This window comes from Dipodomys merriami, unplaced genomic scaffold (genome assembly GCF_024711535.1).
Source record: "Dipodomys merriami isolate MVZ:Mamm:240054 unplaced genomic scaffold, mDipMer1.0.p SCAF_22, whole genome shotgun sequence".
NCBI classification, from domain to species: Eukaryota; Metazoa; Chordata; class Mammalia; order Rodentia; family Heteromyidae; genus Dipodomys; species Dipodomys merriami.
Window position 1 is genome coordinate 22,224,526 of NW_027203604.1, and position 23,009 is coordinate 22,247,534.

General features: G+C 41.1%; 1 protein-coding gene across 2 annotated transcripts; it reads left to right on the forward strand.

The window, feature by feature from the left end:
* Window positions 1–561: 561 nt before the first annotated feature.
* Window positions 562–4,742, forward strand: LOC138834624 (procathepsin L-like). 2 transcript variants are annotated; one of them, XM_070033122.1, is made up of 7 exons: window positions 562–687; window positions 956–1,078; window positions 1,177–1,326; window positions 1,524–1,745; window positions 2,209–2,371; window positions 3,464–3,581; window positions 4,643–4,742. In XM_070033122.1, the coding sequence occupies exons 1-7, from the start codon at window positions 562–564 to the stop codon at window positions 4,740–4,742; spliced, it is 1,002 nt and encodes a 333-aa protein (XP_069889223.1). The 2 variants fall into 2 exon arrangements, with proteins under 2 accessions (XP_069889223.1, XP_069889224.1); XM_070033123.1 differs by lacking the exons at window positions 956–1,078; window positions 1,177–1,326.
* The last annotated feature ends 18,267 nt before the right edge of the window (window positions 4,743–23,009 follow it).

The following is a 23,009-nucleotide window of genomic DNA, read 5'->3' on the forward strand; positions in this document are numbered from 1 at the left end:
CCTTGGACTTCTAGCTTGCACTCTGTGCAGTACATGACCAAGGGCATGAATGTGACAACAGGTTGTGACATTGGAAGCTGAGGTGTAAAAGCGAGAATGTGGGGTGTTGTCTTCCTAGTTTGTCTAGGAAGGGTATTCCGGAGGGTTTCACCCAAGAAGGGGAGAAGCAGTGCATGACTCATCCATCTTCTACTCTGCATTGGCTAAGGAGATGTCAGTGGACTCTGAGCTTTGGGGGATATCATTGCTCCTAGCTGAGATCAGATATCCCATTGGGTGAGATTTTAGCTGGAATCCTAACATTTAAACCAACCATTAACCTTGCACACGTTGCTTCAACTCCAAGAGCTCCGGGCAGGATAATGTTCATGCCAGTTGATTGACCACATACCTCCACTTTGATGTTTTAACCCAAGTATATCCTTAAGCCTTAACATAGCTCTGGACAAATACTGGAAAGTCTTATTTTAATATCTAAATGGTAGCTAAGACTAAGCAGACTGCTGACATGCATGAGTCACTGGAAATCCCGGCTTCATTTCCCTTTCTAGGCTTTCCAATATGGATCCTTCTCTGTTGCTGGCCATCCTTTGCTTGGGAATGGCCTCAGCTGCTCCAGTATTGGATCCCAGTTTGGATGCACAGTGGACAAAGTGGAAGACAGAATACGGCAAAAGCTACCATTTGGTGGGTAATATGGAAAGTGTTCTGAAGGACCCCACAGACGAGATCCTTGCTGATTTAACTTTATCCAAGCCAGGTCTCCAAGACAGTCAGCTAATACCAGTCATATAAGCAGGATGTGGGCAGATAGCCTGCTCTTCTCTGAGAACAGCTTCCCAAAATGCACAACATCCTGGACAGAGTCTCTCTCCATCTTTGTCAGCAATTCCATTCAGTGAACCAGGGTTGGGTTTAAGTAGGCAGAGCACTCATCCCTTGTGCCTATTACTAGGATGAAGAGGGATGGAGGAGAGCAATATGGGAGGAGAACTGGAAAATGATTGAAATGCACAATGAGGAAGAGCGCCAAGGGAAACATACCTACACCCTGGAAATGAACGCCTTTGGAGACATGGTAAGTGTCCTGTGAATTGTTTACAATGGAGCTTGCTCTCCTTACTTCTCCACAAAATGACCCTGCTTTTGAAATATCTTCTTTACTCTTTCCTGAAGACTGATGAAGAATTGCAGCAGGGGGAAACTGAGTTTCAGCCTGTTAGGCCCAATGAGGAGGAACAAATATATCCAGATCTTCTATTTGGTGACCTGCCTGCCTCTGTGGACTGGAGAGAGAAAGGCTATGTGACCCCTGTGAAGGATCAGGTATGACAGTGTCACTGTGGACCCTTTCACTGCCCAGAGCAAAGCCAGGAGTAGTTGTCACTTCCTTTGGCAGACTCTGCAGGACAGGGCGCTGTCCTGGAGTTCGTGGTTCTTTTGGAAGGCTGTTCACACACAGGAGCTGATGTCCATGTCTTGGTATTTGCTTTGTGTATGAGGGAATTTTCTTCTCTTATCAGGGTCAATGTAATTCGTGTTGGGCTTTTTGCGCAAATGGTGCACTAGAAGGACAGATGTTCAAGAAAACGGGCAAACTGGTCTCCCTCAGTGAGCAGAACCTAGTGGACTGTTCTCGTCCCCAAAACAACGGCTGCGGTGGTGGCCTACCACATCTTGCTTATCAATATGTTAAGAACAACAGAGGCCTGGCTTCAGAGGAATCCTACCCCTATGAAGCAAAGGTAATTGCAGCTCTGTACCTTGTTGTCACTCCTGCCTGCTTTGCAGACAGTCCACCAACTCCAGAGATAAGACTTGCTCTTCCCAATTCACACTTCAGATGATAGGATCTTTTTCTGTCAACTCTCTGTTTCTGTCACTTTCATCATTAGCTGGGTCAGAGTTCTGTAGACTGGAGAACATAGATGGGTAACAATCCCGTGATTTTTGTATTGCTTTGTGACACAGAGTATATGTATGCTATTCTGTAGCCAAGGATCTGTCCATGGTGAACACCTTGGATGAAGAGATAGAGATATACTGATTGGTTCAACAGAGCAGAGAAGATTTTCCTTCTCAAATTAGCTAGGAACAGAATTTCACCTTCTGGGTTCCAACAGTGCTGACTTAGAAACCCTAAGTTGCAAAGTGAAACTTCAGAGCTGGATGGCTCTAATCACGTCTGTTCCTTCTTTCCCTTCAAAGAATGGAGCCTGCAGGTACAAACCTGAGAATTCTGCTGCTAATGTCACTGGATACGTTATTCTACCTCCCAGTGAGCAGGCCCTTATGAGGGCTGTGGCCACGGTGGGTCCCATTGCTACTGGGATTCATTCGGCCCATTCATCCTTCAAGTACTATAAAGGAGGTAAGTGTGTTCTTTGTAGAAATAGATGCAGGACAAATGATGAAAGGGTCCTAACACTTGACTGATTTTTTGGTGTGCAAAGGTCAGGGAACATAGATATTTTGGTGTAGGAATGGCACTTGGTTTTTCAATATGTACATACAATTCTTTTGAACTTTATTTTCCCATTGGATATTAATATTATTATTATTATTGTTCTGTGGGGGGTATGGTCGTGGGGCCTGAGCTCTGGGTCTGGGCGCTGTCCCTCAGCTCTTCAGCTCAAGGGTAGCGCTCTACTACTTGAGCCACAGTGCCACTACTGGCTTTATTCTTTTTGCTTATGTGGTGCTGAGGAATCGAACCCAGGGCCTCATGCATGCAAGGCAAGCGCTCTACCACTCAGCCACTTTCCCAGCCCCCCATTAGATATTATTTCAAGCCTGTCTCCATATCCCTATTAAAATTTGTCGAAGTAGTTGTATCATGAAGTATAGGTACTACAATTGAAATTTTATTCAATTATGGAATATTTATAAATGGCCCAAAATTTTAATAGATTATATATTTTTTTGTTCACATATTCATTGATTTCTATCAATGCTGGAAGTTGAACATAGGCCCTCTGCTTTAGCCTGGCTTTTTTCACTCAAAGCTGATAGTGTCCCATTTGAGACCCTTTTCTTCATTGAGCTTTTTGCTGGTTAATTAGAGATGAGAGGCTCATGGAATTTCCTGCCCAGCTTGGCTTGGAACTGCAAGTCTGTAATCTCAGCTTCCTTCTAGTATTATAGATAGGAACTAGTGCACCTGGAAAACATTCCTTGGTTCAAGGAACTTTGAATTTTATACAGTGTCCTTGAAATAAAATGCCCAGATTTCATACACTGGTCTCCTCTACTATTAGACAAGCCTTTTTACCAAAGTATAAATGCTAACATGTATTTCTGTCAGTTTTCAGCCTAATTCTCTAGCTTTGATCATGTAGTTCTGAAGGCTTACCTGGACTTTACATAATTTTGGTGAATATAGAAATACTTCCCTTATTGTTCCTCAGAGTGGGGTGCTGTCAGGTTCCTGGAGCGTCCTATGTGGTTTGGTTTTCTTTTTTAGGTATTCATTATAATCCAACCTGCCCCAAGTACCTGACTCATGGCGTTGTGGTGGTTGGCTATGGATATGAAGGAGAAGAAGAAACAGAAAACAACAAATACTGGCTGATCAAGAACAGGTAAGAAATGGCCAAAATATGCAGCTTTCCAGGTTCATAACTGTAATGCTACTAAACACAAGGCTGAGCTCTGAGGTTCAAGGTTCAGATCCAGCCAGGCAGGAATGTCCATGAGACCCTTATCTTCAGTTCATCACCAAAATATCAGAAGTCATGCTGTGACTCAAGGGGTAGAGGACCAGCCTGGAGCAAAAAGAACAGCACCCAGGTTCTGAGTTCAAGTGCTAGCACAATCGTTAAAAAAAAAAAAAGAAAAAGGAAGGAAGCAAGCAAGCAGGCAAGGAGGCAGGCAAGCAAGCAAGGAAGCAAGCAAACAAGGAAAAAAGAAAGTTGGGAAGTGAAGGATGGAGCAATAAATTGCCTAACCTACTCGTAGTAAAAAGTCCAAAGAGAATTTAATGTGGAGAGTCAGTATTGGTATATAGGCTCTACAAATTTTTATTCTACTGACCTATGAATGTGGGACTATAGAACTAGATTCTGACATCAGCTCTCTAGGGACAAGGTTTTAATATGATATTTTTTACCATTTCATATACATTCCGAAAGTTTTGAAACAGAATGTCCTTTCTCTCTCTACTTTATATTTTATTTATCTTTTGTTGGTCATGGGTCTGGAACTCGGGGCCTGCACACTGTGCATTAGGTCTTCAGCAAAAGGCTAGTGCTCCTCCACTTGAGCCACAGTGCTACATATGGTTTTCTGAGTTGTTTTTTTTTTTTTTTTTTTTTTTTTTGAGATAAGAGTCTCCCAGTCTTTCCTGCCTGGGTTGGCTTTGAACTGGGACCCTCAGATCTCAGCCTCCTGAGTAGCTAAGATTAGAGGTTTGAGCACCAGGACCATCTACCTCTACTTTTGTAATCCCGTGTGAACTCGTTACATTGGACATGGACAAGAGGTTATGAGTAGATTTAGATCAAGGAAGGGTGAAAGACATTGGCCCATCTCAATTCTCTCTGCTGACTGTGTTGTGTTTAGCACAGTTTTGATTGCATGTGACTGTTCCTAAAGCCTTTGCAGTTTATGTTATGTATTAAAACTAACACTTGCTCTTCTTCAGCTATGGCACAAACTGGGGAATAAACGGCTATGCAAAGGTGGCCCGAGACCGAAACAACCACTGTGGAATTGCCTCCTTTTCCCTCTATCCCACTGTGTGAGATATTAGATGGAGATAAGTCTGGGACAGCCTTCTGTGAAGGGGGCATTGTCTTCACCGCAACCCCGTCCTACTATGTAGGACCAAATCCTTGATGATCCAAGTTGTGATGTACATTTTAAGATCTTTTTCTACTTGTAAGATGATACCACGCGTATGATTGCTACCATAAATTGATGTATATTACTGATTCACTTAATAATGTGCTGACTCAAATGACTAATTTGTTTTAAGTTTTCTGTTTTATTTCATTGTGTGTATGTGTGTGTGTAATCAAGTTTGCAATTAGTTCTGTCAGAAACATAGACATGAAGAGACTAATCATCCACTAGAAGAAGTGGGTGGTCTGGTCTTCCAGTCATGCAGATCTCTGGAATCAGCTTCCCAGGGCTGTGTCTAAGGCAATCATTGACTGGAGTCAAATTAGACAAATATTGATAAAGGAAAATAGTTTTAATAAATAAAAAAAGATCACAAAAGAAATGAGAAGCGTGCATTATTTTACTACTACAAAATGATCTGAGGAAATACATGCATTACATTCAAGATGGAGGCAGTCGAGTTGACGTATGGCACCAAAGACTCAGACCTAGCCCTTAGAGCATCTTCTCCAACTACTGGTGAAGACCTCTGGCCATCTTGCAATGAAGCAAAACAGGACACTGGTAGATTGCCCGTGTGAAATAGGACACAAGGGAATTAAGGGAGAAAGACCTGGTTTTGAGACTTGTTGGGAATCATAGTTCCAGAACTTGGAAGGTAAATCCTAGAGGGAAAATCCTAAGTGAGAATGAGAGCTTCCTTATGCCCAAGCTAGATACAATCCTTACATTATGAAAAAGTTACACAGAAATGACTTCCAGACATTATTAGAATGCAATAAGGAGGTTCATCATCCATGTGTTTTTAAAAGCTTTAAGTGTCCCAGATAAGCATAAAGGAATGCTAGAAGTAGTTAGTGAAATAATTTCATCCTCCCTGAGGGGATAGTAAAATAAAAAACTGGATCCAGCCCACAGAGCCTACAGCACACTCCATCCTCATCCCTCTAGACTGGGCGCTATGTGGTGTTCGATTCTCTTTTGGCTTTCCCTACTACTTGAGATACTGTTTGTTTTTTAACAAAAGGACAAATGTCACACCAGAAGTGAAGCTCCTTGGGTTTTGAATACCAGCAGGCAGTGTAGTAGGGAGACTTGGGAGAGTCACCCTGCCTCTGCAGGATGGGACCCAGATCTGATAGAACTGAAATGTGCATAGCACCCACTGAGTACCAGGCATCACCACTGTGGAACACAGTCCTAACCTCAGTGCGCAGGTGCTGCTCTACTCAGGGCTTGAGGTGGGAGGAAGGCATCAGCCAGAATAGTGGTCAGTGGGAATAAAAGACCATCTTAGCAGAGACCACAGGTCAAAACCCTTGAGACAAGAGATGTGGTTAGAGCCCTTGAGGAAGATACAGGGTTCAGATGTGCAGGATGATACTGGTGATGGGTGGGTTTGGGACACAGAGGCTCCAGCGTGGCATGGAGTACAAGAACATTCCAGTCTCTTCTAGGAAAACAATTACCTAAAACCCAGCAGCCTGAAAAATAACAATGTCCCCCTTTTCTGGCTACACTCAACTTCCTAGTTTGTCACTTAGAGTTCTTTCTTCATGCTGGAAAAACCTGGAGGTTATGCTGGGTTGAACATCCATAACATTTATTCATTGAGTAGCTGAATAAACTGAGAAAACAACCCACATCATTACGTAGATGACAAGCAAAGAGGAATTGGAAAGGACTCACTGATTGTTCCTTCTGCTTCCTCCAGCTGTAATTGCCCCAGAGCAAGGAAGTATCTGGATTTTGAATAACTTCCAAAAACAGTAAGTGAAGAAGTAGCAAATTGCCCAGATGCCAGTGGCTCACACTTGTAATCCTCACTAGAAAGGATGCTGAGACCTTAGGCTCACAGCTCAAAGCCAGCTTGAAGAGGAAGTTCCTGAGAATGTAAACTATAACTACCACCAGCCAGGAGTAAAGCTGTGGCTCAAATTGTAAAGCACTAGCCTTGTGTGGAAAAGGTAAAGGATAGTGTGCAGGCCCTGAGTTGATGACCCAGTTACCAGCACAACCACCAATATGTATAGACACATTAGTTTGTGTATATATGGACAAAGACCCATTCTAAATAGAAGACAGGCAGAAAGGTTGCTCTGCCCTTTTCAGGGTTTCCTAGGACCAAGATAAACTGTTGAATCTTACTACATTCCAGCTGTGAATGACTGGTAAAATCTAGGCAAAAAAACAGCATCAATATAGTGGGTTTTTTTGTTGTTGTTGGTCATGGGGCCTGAGCTCTGGGCCTGGGCACTGTCCCTCAGCTCTTCAGCTCCAGGCCAGAGCTCTAACACTTGAGCCACAGTGCCACTTCCGGTTTTTCTGCACCATATGGTGCTGAGAAATCGAACCCAAGGCCTCATGCATGCAAGGCAAGCACTCTACCACTGAATCTTCTTCCCAGACCCAATATAGAGTTTTTTAGAATCTACTGCAGTACTAATATGCCTTTGATGAAAAGTCATTTCTCGAGTATACATATAGTTCAAATGAAAAATCAGCACATGACTGGTTACACCAGAACTTTCTTGTCTCATTAAATTCTCAGAACAATTCTGTGTGGCCACTGGTGTTATCCACTTTTTATACTAGATACGATCAACATGCCTAATAAATGTACGATCATGCCTAATAAATGTACGATCATGCCTAATAAATGTAATGAAAATGATTTACAATTGAAAACCATATAATCAAGTAGATTTGGGTCAAGCTGCCTGGACATGAACTGCTTTACTCATGGCAGTTTTTAAATTCATTACATATAAATGTAGACATGAGTATGGAGCTTAAAATTTATTTAAGTAGAAGCTTCTTGATGTTGGGTAACTTTGGTTATCAATGTTTAGAATATTCAGTAAACATGTTCTTATTTAACAACTCTAACAAACATCAATAAAATTAACAAAGGAAGCAGAAAAAGCATACATATTCTCACCACTCTGACAATCCACATTGAATAACGAAAAGATCAAACTGAAATAAAAATTCAGACAAGTCTCCAATGACCTTCTCATCCATGATGTGGCTGAAAATTAAAGTGAAAACAGGACAGTTTAGCTACTGTAGAAATAGTCTGGCAGTTTCCAGAAAGTTATGCAAATGATTACTATCCTGGGTATTCAAAGGGAAATGAAAAAGTCCTTTCCTGAAAGTCTGTTCACAAATGTTGGTTGCATTGTCACATTATTGAAGAGAGTGGGAACAAACAGTTGTGCAGAGGTCACTCTGTGCCCATTTTACATGTGAGGTTGGTCAAGGCAGAGAGGAATGCAGAGGTAAGTCTGGTAAGTGTTGGGGGCAGGCGGCACATGTAATTCTAGCTGTAATTCTAGCTACCAAGGAGTCTAAGATCTGAGGGATCATGGTTCAAAGCCAGCTGGTTGAGGAAAGTCTGTGAGATTTTTTTTATCTTTACCAACCAGCAAGCTAGAAGAGGATCTGTAACTCAAGTGGTAGAGTGTCATCCTGCAACATGGCCAAAACCTGAGTTTCTGCACTAGTTCTGGGGCACAAAATCAGAAGGGTGATGAGGGTCAAATCCCTTCTAAAACTCAGAAATAACTCTAGTGTAAGCCAGCAAATGGGGTTTAGTAGAGGAAGCTCAGGTTTTGCACTTTTCTTCTCTATACAGCTCCATTCACCATCTACTTTATGCCAGCAGAAATGGAATGCAATGTTCAGGACATTGAGGTAAAGCCTCAAGGCTCTTAGGGGCCAGCATCAAGACTTTGGTGCAGATGTGGGTTCACCTATTGTCCTGCTGAAGAGGAAAAGCAGGCGTATAGCTGTTAGTCCCAGGGCAATAATGATAGGCCCAAGCTTCTATCATCCTAGCTACTTGGAAGGTAGAGATTGTGGTATCAAACTTCAAGACTAGCCCGGGCATACAAGTTAGACAGACTACTTAGTAATGACTGGGCAAGGTGTCAGGTCCTTGTTATCTTCCTATCACACTGGGAAGCAAATAGTAGGAGGGAAATTCATGCCAGTCTGGCATAAAGCAAGGAACCAAGGCCAAGAGGTGGCTGGAGGCATGGCACAGGGCCCTGAATTTAATACTCAGCACAACAAAAACCATGAAATAAAATAATAACATGAGCTATAGAATGACACTTGTCAAAGCACAGCTAGGAATATTTGTTTAAAGGCTTTGGGACAGGTATTCCTGTATTACTACTGTATTGGGTTCCTGTAGGAAGGGATAGAGATTTGCCTGAACCCCTAATGCAGCATGGGCAAGATCTAGTGGGAATTCATTTCCACTCAACAGCAAAGGGTCAGGAGGGAAACACCTCATGGAAAAAGAACAGTGGGTGACTCTGTCTCAACAGTCCTGACACAATTCTTGACAATGGCTGGCCAGAGTGGTCAGACATCACAGGTGCATGGTGGAAGAGGAATCTGAACCGATGTGAAGGATGATCAAATATGAAGAACAGGATCTTTTTGTCAGGTGCAGTTGGTCAAACCTGCAAGTCTAGCTAATCTGAAGGAGAATGGTTGGATGCTAACAAAGGAAAGAAAGAGGGAAGACACTAGCTGAAAAACAACTAGAGCAAACCAGGTTGACAGTGTGACTCAGGTGGTTGCAGAAATTGCGTAACAAGTACAAGACCCCAAATTGAAGTCCCAATTCTGCAAATATAGAAAGAAAGCTAGCCAAAAAGAATGTAAGAAGGAAAGAAAATTAAAGAAAGAAAGAATGAAAGGATGAAATAAAGAGAAAAAGAAAGAAAACCAGGACTAAAATATGATTCGGAAGTGTGATCAGTGTAACCGTTACCAAAATGTGAAGAGTTGTTTGTAGAGAGGATGGGGATTCCACACCTGTCTGGCTCAAGGGCCCAATATGCCACTTGCCTCATGACTGATTCGACCCTTGCTGCTTTTTAGGATCCAAGAGCTCAGCCCCTTGCTAGATTCAATTAGCTGCATGCCTTTAAGTCTAAATCAAGCATAAATGGTTCAGTTCAAGGTAAAGGTATTAAAAACATGCTGTTCAGCATTATTTACTATAGCTAAGATATGGAACCAACCCAGATGCCCCTCAGTAGATGAATGGATCAAGAAAATGTGGTATATATACACAATGGAATTCTATGCCTCCATCAGAAAGAGTGGCATTGCCCCATTTGTTAGGAAATGGAAAGGCTTGGGAAAAATTCTATTAAGTGAAGTAAGCCAGGCTCAAAGAAACATAGGTCCCATGGTTTCCCTTATTTTCAATATCTAGTATATGTCTGAGTCAAGCAGAAAAGGTCAGATAAGTTGATGTTAGGGAAATGAACCCTAAGATATGTATTCAAATGGTTTTTTTCTTTCATGTGATTGTTTCTAACACATTTTTAAGATTATTTCTTTGTTGCTTTGTATGTCCCTCCCCCTCAGTGTAACCCCTGCTTTCACTATATTTGATGTCAATATAACTTGTGGAGGAGAAGTGGAAAAACAAATCGTTTAACTAGGTATACAAGTGGACCCATTGCAACGATGAGATGTACAAGTCGTTATGTCGAAAAGGAACTTTCCAACTTTGGAACTTTACAACTTTGGTACAGGGGAGCGGGGAGGATTGGGTGAGGGGAGGGAGAAGATGGGATGGGAAGGGGAAAAAAAGGAGGAGGCTACAATGCTTGATAAGAAATGTACTCAATGGGGCTGGGAAGATGGCTCAGTGTTAGAGCTCTTGCCTTGCATGCATGAGGCCCTGGGTTCCATCCGCAGCACCACATAAGCAAAAAGAAAAAAGCCGGAAGTGGTACTGTGGCTCAGGTGGTAAAGCGCTAGCCTTGAGCTGAAGAACTGAGGGACAGTGCCCAGGCCCAGAGTTCAGGCCCACTATTGGACCCCCCCCCAACAAAGATATGAACTCATTATCTTGACCATGTAATTGTATAGTATTTTCACAATAAAAAAAAAAAGAAAAACATGTTGCTCATTCATTCACCAAGTCTAAAAACACATATAAATCGCTTTCTATCTTACAAGATCAAGAAAAAATAATAGAATCTGGTAATGCAGAGCTTCAATTTCCTTCATGATTCTCATACAACCAAAGTCTGCACAATATAAGTTCTGTAAGTTTGACCCACCAGTGACTTCCCTTGGTTTCTGCTTTCCCTGGGACCAGTCTCCCTTGCACACCTGCTCATTTTGGTGGCTGCTGCCTCTGCCTTGATGGAACTGTCCTCACATCACTCCTGGAGCTGTGCTCCACAGTGCTATCCTCAACTGCAAATGAGTCACTGAAAAGCCAGTTTCTGTTTGGAGAGTGAAGCCAGCCTCTGAGTATGGTATCTGGTGTTTATCTGGGTGGCTGCTAAGAAGCCAGATGCACTAAGAAGCAAGAACTCACTATAGAATGCTTAATTCTGCGTTCAGGGAGTGACCATTTTAATATGCATTTTCTATTTTTTATTCTTTGATTCTATTGGATGGTTCATTGTGTTTAATTTAGGACCTAGGTGCTGTCCCAGAGGCTTTTTGTGATCAAAGTAAATGTCCTACCATTTGATCACCACAATATCATTTTCAGATTTTTCTCAGTGAAAATAAGAGTAAGGTGGTCATCTCAGATCTAAGATGGAGAGGCTGAGGTCTGCAGAAGCTGATAGGAAAGGCAAACATGGATGGAATCTAAGGAAAAGTTCAACCTACAAGTCAGGGACTATGAGAAGAAAGTGATACCTTCATTATGTCTATTGTTCCTCTGTGTGTGTGTGTGTGTGTGTGTGTCTGTGTGTGTGTGTGTGTGAGTGTGTGTGTGTGTGTGTGTGTGTGTGTGTGTGTGTGTGTGTGTGTGTGTGTGAAGGTGGTCTGGGGCTTGAATTCTGGGCCTGGGTGTAGTCACAGTTTTTGTTGCTCTAGACTAGCGCTCTACCATCTGAGCCACCTTTTACTTTGTGATGTTTGGTGGTTAATTGGAGATAGGATTCTCATGCACTTTGCTACCTGTGCTGGCTGCTCAGATCTACAATCATCAGATCTCAGTTTGCCAAGTCCCTAGGTTACAGGCTTCAGACACAGGCACCAAGCTATCTTCATTAGTTATGGTTATTATTTTTATTATTATCACCATCATCATTCTTATACTTCTTTTGTATTGTGAAAATACCAGACAGAGGGGTTACAATTACATGGGCAAGAAAATGAGTACATTTCTTATCAAGCATTGTTGCCTCCTCCTTTGTTTCCCCTTCCCATGCCTTCCCACTCCACCCTCTTTCCTCCCTCCCTTTTTTTTTTAATTTAATTTTATTTTATTTGTGAACATACTGTAGAGAGGGGTTACAATTACATGGGCAGCACCGATTGGGAGAAGATCTTTACTAGCCATACAACGGACAAGGGTCTCATATCTAAAATATACTTGGAACTCAAAAAATTAAACCACCCAACAACAAATCCTCAAAGAAACAACTGCCCAATAAATAAGTGGGCGAAAGACTTAAAGAGAAGCTTCTCTGAAGAAGAAAGAAGGATGGCCAATAGACACATGAAGAAATGTTCAACATCCCTAGCCATAAAAGAAATGCAAATCAAAACAACATTGAGATATCACCTCACTCCAGTTAGAACAGCAAAAATCAAGAACTCTAACAACAACAGATGCTGGAGGGGATGTGGACACAAAGGAACCTTACTTCATTGTTGGTGGGAATGTAAACTTGTTCAACCACTTTGGAAAGCAGTATGGAGGTTCCTCAAAAGACTTCACATAGATCTCCCCTATGATCCAGCAATCCCACTTTTGGGCATTTACCCAAATGTATACAAACAAGACCACACTAAAGCTACCAGCACAACTATGTTTATTGCAGCATTATTTACCATAGCTAAGATATGGAACCAACCCAGATGCCCCTCAGTAGATGAATGGATCAAGAAAATGTGGTATATATACACAATGGAATTCTATGCCTCCATCAGAAAGAATGACATTTCCCCATTTGTTAGGAAATGGAAAAACTTGGAAAAAATTATATTAAGTGAAGTAAGCCAGGCCCAAAGAAACATAGGTCCCATGGTTTCCCTTATTTGCAATATCTAGTATAGGTATGAGTCAAGCGGAAAAGGTCAGATAATGTGATGTTAGGAAAACGAACCCTTAAATATGTATTTTAATGTTTTCGTTTCTTTCATGCATGTGTTTCTAAGGCATTTATAAGATTATTTCTTTGTTGCTTTGTATGTCCCTCCCCCACAGTGTAACCCCGCTTTCACTTTATTTGATGTCAGTATAACATGTGGAGGAGATGGGGACAAACAAGTCGTTTAAGGATTCAGGTGGACCTGTTGCAACAAGGAGAATTACAAAATGTCATGTCAAAGCAAGCTTTACAATGTCGGTGTGGGGGGGGGGGAGGGGGGTATGTTTGGGTGGGGGGGGAGGGGGGAGGCTGGGAAGGGAGGTGAAGGGTAAACAAAGGAGGAGGCTGCAATGCTTGGTAAGAAATGTATGCAAGCCGGGCACTGGTGGCTCACGCCTGTAATCCTAGCTACTCAGGAGGCTGAGATCTGAGGATCGCGGTTCAAAGCCAGCCCGGGCAGGAGAGACCGTGAGACTCCTATCTCCAATAAACCACCAGAAAACCGGAAGTGGCGCTGTAGCTCAAGTGGTAGAGCGCTCGTCTTGAGCTGAAGAGCTGAGGGGCAGTGCCCAGGCCCAGAGTTCAAGCCCCACGACCGACAAAAAAAAAAAAAAAAAAAAAAAAAAATGTATGCATTATCCTGCCCATGTAATTGTAACCCCTCTGTACAGTGTGTTCTCAAATAAAATAAAATAAAATTTAAAAAAAAAAACAATTACATGGGCAGGATAATGCGTACATTTCTTACCAAGCATTGCAGCCTCCTCCTTTGGTTTACCCTTCACATCCCTTCCCAGCCTCCCCCCTCCCCCCCAATCCCAATCCTTTTCCTTTCCCCCCTCCCCCCTCCCCCCCCCCCCCCCGCACCGACGGTGTAAAGCTCATTTTGGACATGACAACTTGTACTTCTCATTGTTGCAACAGGTCCACCTGTATCCTTAAACAACTGGTTTTTCCCCATCTCCTCCACAAGTTATACTGACATCAAATATAGTGAAAGCAGGTGTTATACTGTGGAGGAGGGACATACAAAGCAACAAAGAGATAATCTTATAAATGCATTAGAAACACATGCATGAAAGAAAAAAACATTAAAATACATATCTAAGGGTTCATTTTCCTGACATCACATTATCTGACCTTTTCTGCTTGACTCATACATATACTAGATTTTGCAAATAAGGGAAACCATGGGACCTATGTTTCTTTGGGCTTGGCTTACTTCACTTAATATAATTTTTTCCAAGTTTTTCCATTTCCTAACAAATGGGGCAATGTCATTCTTTCTATGGAGGCATAGAATTCCATTGTGTATATATACCACATTTTCTTGATCCATTCATCTACTGAGGGGCATCTGGGTTGGTTCCATATCTTAACTATGGTAAATAATGCTGCAATAAACATAGTTGTGCTGGTAGCTTTAGTGTGGTCTTGTTTGTAAACATTTGGGTAAATGCCCAAAAGTGGGATTGCTGGGTCATAGGGGAGTTCTATGTGAAGTCGTTTGAGGAACCTCCATACTGCTTTCCAAAGTGGTTGAACAAGTTTACATTCCCACCAACAATGAAGTAAGGTTCCTTTCTGTCCACATCCCCTCCAGCATCTGTTGTTGTTAGAGTTCTTGATTTTTGCCGTTCTAACTGGGGTGAGGTGATATCTCAATGTTGTTTTGATTTGCATTTCTTTTATGGCTAGGGATGTTGAACATTTCTTCTTGTGTCTATTGGCCATCCTTCTTTCTTCTTCAGAGAAGTTTCTCTTTACCTCACTCCCTTTTGATAGGAATTCTCAGGCTTGAACTGGAAGTCTGGAGAATACCTTGGAGCTTTTGTTCTAAAAGGCTAGCAATCTACCACTTGAGCCACAGTTCTACTTCCAGCACTTTGATATTTAATTGGCTGAGTCAAATGGATTTTTCTGCCCAGGCTGGCATTGAAACTTGATCCTCAGATCTTATTTTCTACATAGTTAAGATTACAGAATTGAGACACAGATGTTTGGTAGAGTTTCATGAATTCTTGATGGTGGACTTATTTACCTATTCAGTTAATTTTCTGATGACTTTATTCTCCAGAAATTGGAAGGCACAAACACTCAGAAATTGTTGGTACTCACTAATTTCTCATGTGTATAATCTTCCGTGCTCTGGAGGTTGAAATCTGAGAATCATGGTTGGAAGCCAGTTGGGGCAGAAAAATTCTCAAGACCTATCTCCAATTAACCAGTAAAACTTGGAAGAAGCGGTTTGGCTCATGTGGTACTGCATCGGCCTGGCGTAAAAAAGCCCACTGAGAATTCAAGACTTTGAATTCAAGTGTTAGTTAGTTCCTGCATAAAAAAACCCAAAAAGTTCTCTGAAGTAAAATTATTTCATGAGTCATAGGAATATCAATTAACTAACATTTTTCCATAGAAAATATTTATTATGGTGTGTGTGTGTGTGTGTGTGTGTGTGTGTGTGTGTGTGTGTGTGTGTGTGTGTGTGTGTGTGTGTGTGTGTGTGTGTGTGTATGTATGTATTACCTTGCAAGAAAAGTTATATTGGCTAATGCTGACAATGCTGACTTTTTGGCTAATCCAGTTATTTTAAATTTCTGATCTCAGGTTGTTCCACTGTGGAGAAGTGTTAAGTGATAACAGGCGTCTGCTTCCCATTTGATTTGTCACTTTTTTTTGTTGTTGTTGTTGCTCAGGACGTCCTGGGCTGGAGAGAAAATCTTAATGTGAAAAAGAACTTCAGCAGATGCAAGGAGAACATACTTTCACAGATACTGCACTTTACATAGGAACTGGGAAGATACAGGGTGGGTTTGTGGCTAATATGTGTGCATCAGCCACCATCAGAAGGATTTTACCATGTCATGGGGGTGGGGAGTAGAAGGGTTGGAAGGGAAGAAATGACTAGAACCCCACTTTCCTATGTGCTTTGTTGAGGAGATTTTGTCTAAACAGAAACTGGTGCCAACAAGACCTAGGGTTTCTCCTATTCCATCCTGTAATGTTTTCACAGTGTCTGCTTTGACGCCGAAGTCTTTGATCCCTTTGGAGTTGATTCTGGTGCAGAGTGATATATAAAGATCTAGCTTTAGTTTTCTACAAGTATTTAACCAATTTTTCCAGCACCATTTACTGAAGAGGCTGTCTTTCTTCCATTCTAGATGCTGGAGGGATTGTGGACAGAAGGGAACCTTGTTGCATTGTTGGTGGGAGTGTAAACGTTTTCAACACCTTTGGAAAGCAGTATGGAGGTTCCTCAAAAAACTCCACATAGAGCTCCCCTATGACCCAGCAATCCCACTTTTGGACATTTACCCATGTTCACAAAGAAGACCACACTATAGCTACCAGCACCAGTATGTTTATTACAGCATTATTTACTATAGCTAAGATAGGGAACCAAGCCAGATGCCCCTCAGTAGATGAATGGATCAAGAAAATGAGGTATATATACATAATGGAATTCTATGCCTCCATCAGAAAGAAAAACATTGCCCCATTTGTTAGGAAATGGAAAGGCTTGGAAACAATTATATTAAGTGAAGTAAGCCAGGCCCAAAGAAACATAGGTCCCATGGTTTCCCTTATGTTCAATATCTAGTATATGTCTGAGTCAAGCAGAAAATGTTGCTGTTAGGGAAATGAACCATAAGATATGTATTCAAATGTTTTTCTTCTTTCATGCGATTGTTTCTAACACATTTATAAGATTATTTTTTGTTGCTTTGTATGTCCCTCCCCCACAGTATAACCCCTGCTTTCACTTCATTTCATGTCGGTATAATTTGTGTACGGGAAGGGGAAAAACAAATTGATAAATAGGGATACAGGTGGACCCATTGCAACAATGAGATGTACAAGTTGTTATGTTGAAAACAAACTTTACAACTTTGGTGGGTGAGGGGAGAAGGAGTGGGGGGGGAAGGATTGGGTGGTGGTGCGGCAGGCAGATGGGAAGGGGTGGGAAGGGGAAACAAAGGAAGAGGCTACAATGCTTGATAAGAAATGAACTCATTATCTTGCCCATGTAATTACAACCCCGCTGTACAGTATTTTCACAATAAAAAATAATAATAAAAAGAAACTGGTATTGTCTAGACAGACACTGATAACTTGCAGTGCTCATGTGTTCTAGTTTCATGTGAACACTGCCTTCTCTCTATTTCTCCTGCAGCTAGAGACTTCTTGGCATACTTCTAGTTGGGCTCACTTGGTAGAAAATGAGTCCACATTCTGTACTCTAGGTTTAGGTTGCTTTCCAAGGAACCAAGAGGCAGAGCAGCAGCTGCCACTCAGCCTGGCCAACCTCCATGGGTGGGTGGGGCCAAGGCAGTCACAAGGTTTTCTCCCTTAACCTCCTGCAGAGGAAGCCCAAGGGCAACTGTAAAACCTGCACTATAGAATTCTAATATAGATATTTGGAATGAGTCTGTTGAATTCCAGGAAGTATTTCCAAAGAACAGACAATCAATAAATCTCCTTCCAGTCACTAACAATATAGTATAGTTTCACAATCACTTGTGAAACTGGACATGGAAAGAAGGATTCCTAGTTCTTCAGAATCTGAGAATGGAATCTTGGAAAATTGAGTTTAAAATCCTTAAGGGAGAGGGTAAAAGTTATCTCCTACGGAAAGGAGATTATTTTCAACAATGATTAGAAAACCATCTTTTCATAGTTGATGTGAGTATAGAAATTAATCAAATGAATCAAACATTTAAAGATAAAAGTAAAGATGATCAAAGAAGTTAACAAAAAAGCATAGGGTAAAATCTTTATGACTTAGAACTTGGCAATGATTTTCGCATGTAGTAAAAGTAATTATAGGAAAATTAGATAAGCAAGCTGTCTTCATAATGAAATCATTTTTGCATTCAAAGGCTCCAAAATAGAAGGGAAAAGAAATCCAGAGAAAATATTTGCAAATCACACCGGGAATAAGGAATAAAATCAAGAAATTATAAAGAGCTTCAAAATAAAACTCATCACCACCACGACTAACACAATAACTGCATTGAATACGGTCCAAAAGGAGACTTGAGGACAAATAAGCGCATGAAGATATGTTTCATATTGTATGTATTACTCATGTGGGAAAGGCAAATCAGAATCATAATGAACTACCAGCTCCCAGGCATGAGGAGAAGCATTGAAAGGAAGGAGAAAGAGGAGAAAAATAGAGTGGAGAAAAGTCAGAAAGGAGAAAGAAAGAAAGGAGGGAAAGAGGAAGACAGCAAAGAAAAATGGAAGAAAGGAAGAAAACAAGGAAGGAAGAAAGGAAGAAGAGAAGGAAAGAGGAAGGAAGGAAAAATAGAAGATGTGATTAGAATTGGAAACCATTGTACTCTACTGGTGTTAATGAATATGGCACATATATTATGGAAATACAGGGAAAATCAAGCATACAATTACTGATCTAGCAATTCCAGTTTTAAGTACATACACAAATGTATCAAGAGCAAGGATTGAATGGATATTTCTACATCCATTTTGATAACCTAAATCTAGCAAAATGCTTCCATGAAAGCTAAAGGTAACATAAACATGCAGTTCATTCATTCACCTATTCTAAAAATGCATACAAATCAAATTTTTTGTCCATATTGGGGTGTGAACTCTGTGCTTGGCCACTATTGGTCAACTCTTCAGCTCAAGGGTATCACTCAACCACTTGAGTCACAGCACCACTTCCAGTTTTCTGGTGGTTTATAGGAGATAAGAGTCACCTGGTCTGTCCTGTTCGGGCTGATGACTAATTCTCTAAAAAAAAAAAACAAGGCATAAACAACCAGAATTGGTGGGTGCTCAGTAGTTTATCATGTCTATAATCTTCCCTACTCTGGAGTTTGAAGTCAATCCAGATGCCCTTGGTAGATGAATGGATCAAGAAAATGTGATATGTGTGTGTGTGTGAGATTCTGTGTGTGTGTATGTGTGTGTGTGTGTGTGTGTGTGTGTGTGTGTGTGTGTGTATAATTGAATCCTATGCTTCCAATATAAAGAATGACATTGTGCCATTTGTTAGGAAATGGAAGACTTGGAAAAAATTATATTAAGTGAAGTAAGCCAGGCTCAAAGAAACATAGGTCCCGGTTTCCTTTATTTGCAATAACTAGTATATGTCTAGGACAAGCAAAATAGTTCAAAAGCTATGTACATATGACCATATAAGATGATGCTAAGTGAAATGAAACCCAAGGTAGGCACACAAGGGGTTTTACCTTTTTTGCTCTTGTTTATTTTTAATGTATTTGCTATGTAGTATATGATTTTTTTTGTTTCTTTTTATATGTTTTTCCTCCATGGTATAACCCCTGTTTTTACTGTATTTTATTCCAGTGCCCTGCATCTTGCTTATACATTTTTCTAATTGTGGGAGGGGAAGGTAAATAATGAAATGCTGAAATAAGGGTACAGGATAACCCATGGCATCAAAGAGATGCACAAGGCACTATGTTGAAAACTTTACAATTTCAGGGATGGGGGGAGTTGGGGAGGTGGGGGAGGGAAGGGATGGTAGGGGAAAAACAAAGGAGGAGGTAACAATGCTTGATAGGAAATGTACTCATTGCCTTCCTCATGTAATTGTGCCCCCTCTGTTCAGTATCTTTACAATAAATATATATATAACTAAAAACTAAAAGAAATCTCAGAATCATGGTTGGAAGCCAGTTGGAGCAGAAAATTCTCAAGATCTATCTCCAATTGGCCAGCAAACTTTGGAAGAAGAGATTTGGCTCAAGTGATACAGCACTGGCCTAGGTGAAAAAGAATTTGGGACTGAATTCAAGTCTCAGTACCTGCACAAAAACAAAACAAAAATCTTCAGACATACAATTATTTCAAGAGCCATATAAATACCAATTGACTAACACTTTTCCATATAACTTTAGTACATATTGTGATATATATGTATCATCTTGCAATTAAATTTTTATAGGACAATGCTGACAATGCTGACTCATTGCCTAATCCAGTTATTTTAAACTCACAACCTTGGGTTGGTCCAATGGGGAGAATTGTTAAGTGACATCACAGTGTCTGGTTTACATGAGATTTGCCAGGTATTTTGTAGCTAAGAACATCCTGGGTGGGAGAGGGAATCCTGTCCTGCTTCCTTAATGTGAAAAAGGACCTTGGCAGATGCGGAGAAGAACATACTTTCACAAATATGCACTTATCGTAGGAACTGGGAAGCTCTGCCAACCTGGGTTTTGATTAAAGATGCAGCGTTGGTGATATGGTTAAATGCTTCCATCAGCCCCCAGCCAAGGGATTATAGCATGATGTGTGAAGGGGGGTGTTTGCAAGACTTGGGATGCAAAAGAAAAGCTAGAACCCTCCTTTGCTTGGTGCATTGTTGAGGAGATTTTGTATAAATAGACACTGGTATTGTATAAACAGACATTGGTAAGTGGGAGTGCTGATGTCTTGTAGTTTCTTTTGAACACAGCCTTCTCTCTGTTCCTCCTGCAGCTAGAGAAGTGTTAGTTTAATGAGGCCCTGGTTTAATTTCTTTCAGGCTCCCTTGATAGAAAATGAGTCCATAGTGTGTACCCTAGCTTGAGGTTGCTTTCCAAGGAACCAAGAGGCTGCTGTTCACAGTAGCAGCTGCCACTCAGCCTGGTCAAGTTCAATGGGTGGGTGGGGCTTAGGCAGTCACAAGATTTCACCCTTAATCTCCTGGAGAGGAAGCCCAAAGGCAACTGTAAAACCTCGATTTTAGAATTCTGTGCAGTCATTTTGAATGACTCTGTTGAATTCCATGGATTATTTCCAAAGAACAGATAATCAACAATCTCCTTCCAGTCACTAGCAATATAGTAGACAATCAACAATCTCATTCCAGTTACTAGCAATATAGTAGACAATCAACAATCTCATTCCAGTCACTAGCAATATAGTTTAGTTTCACAATCAGCTGTGCTTCAGCCCCTGGGTATGGAAAGGAAAGTTCTTAGTTCTTCAAAGGTCTTAGAATGCTTGATAAGAAATGTACTCGTTATCTTGCCCATGTAATTGTAACTCCTCTGTACAGTATTCTCACAATTAAAAAAATTGCATAAAAAAGGTCTTAGAATGGAATCTGCAGAAATTGAGTTTTAGAAAAATCTTAAGGGAGAGGGATAAGGTTATCTCTTAGGGAAAGAAGATTATTTTTCTACAACAATGTTAGAAATCCATCTTTGCTCATGTAAAACAGGTACAGAAATTAATTAAGTGAATCAACCATTTAAACATAAAGGGAAAGACAATGAGGAAAGAAGTAAAAACAGCATGGGATGGAACTTGGCAATGACTTTTAAATATAGTAAAATGATCATAGAAACAATATGTAATTGGATCTTATCATGATGAAAACCTTTTGAGCATTCTTGGGTCCTATATTAGAGTGCAAATGAATCCACAGAAAATATTTGCAAAGCATAGAAGTAATGAGGAATTAAATCTAGAAAATCTAAAAAGCTCCTAAGTAAAACTCATGCTCACCAGGAATAACAAATTATTTCCATTGAATAATGTCAAAAAGGAGACTGGAGTATATATTCTTCTCCTGAATATATACATAAAGCAAAGAAGCATATGAAAATATGTTTTATTTTGTATTTCTCATGAGAGAAATACAGGCATTAGTGGAAGTATTGAAAGGAAGGAGAAAGAAAAGAAGGAGTGGAGAAAAAAAGAAATGGGAAATGAGGAAAAGGAGAGAAGAAAGAAGGGAAAAAGAAACATCAAGGAAGCAAGGAAGGAAGTCAGAATAGAAGGAAAGAAGGAAGGCAAAATAGAAACAAGGAAGGTAGGAAGGAAGGAAGGAAGGAAGGAAGGAAAAAAGAAAGGAAGTAAAGCACAGTGAAGAAGTAATTATAAGTGGAAACCATTGGACATGGCTCTTGTTAATGAAAATGGGACATGTGCTGTGGTAAATACAGAGGAAAACTCAAGCACACAATTACTCACCTAGCAATTCCAGTTTTAAGTACATATACAAAAGAATCTAAAGCAAGGAATGTAAACCTACATTTGTACATCCGTGTGGATAGGAATATTTCTAAAATGCCCAAATAACTCAGACACTCAAATAATCAAAATATTCTGTCTACATAGAATAAAATATTACTCAGGTTCAAAAGACAGGATACTATGACACATGTTACAACATAGAGCAACCTTGCTAAGACTATGCTAAGTGAACTGTCCAGAGACAAAGACAGATACTGTGTGGTTCTACTTGTGCAGGACCTAGTCTATTACATGTGGCCATTGTGGAATTCAACAGATTTTGTAATGGATCATAGGAAATTGATGGCAAGTGGATGAGGAATGTGAGAAGTTCAATATCAAGATGCCAGCATCTAGGAAGGGCCCTCTGGCTGGCTTATGCCATGGCAGAAGGCATTATATGGCAGAGGAACAGAGGATGAATAAAGGAAAAAGAAGTGGAGCTGACCTTGCCAGAAGGCTGAACAGGTCATGCCCTGGGGCAGCAGAAGCCAATCACAGTTCAGGAAGTGGGGAGGACTGCAGGCCAGTGAGTGTCCTGAGACTTTAAAACCTGATCTCAGGGCCAGGTGCTTTTAGGACAGCTGTCTTTGGAGAGTTGCAGTACAGAGGGCTCCTGCACAGCTTCAGGTTCAGGTGAGCATCCCAGCCCACAGAGGCATGGTGGGAACAGGGGTGGAATAGAAGGCCTTTCAGGGGCAAGGGCCAAAGCAGATCAACTTCCATTTCTGCCACAATATGGACACTGGGGGCCAGCTGAGAAGGGTGGTGGGAATGGCATAGGGCGTGGAGTGAAACCCAATGGTGGCTACTCCATCAGCCAGAAGATCTCAGGTAGTGCAGTTTGGTCAGACTCGGGATCTGTCCAGGTTGCATAAGGCAGCTGGATGCCTGCAAACTGCACTGTAATGCTCTCCCATTCTTGAACCATCAGGTAATACGCTCTTGTGCATCACTACCAGGTAACGTGCAGTGGGCAGAAACATGGGCTAATCCAAACCTAAGCACGGAGCCCAATGAGCTACCTGCTTCTGCCCAGGGGCTCGACCTTGGAGTTCTATCTTGCACTCT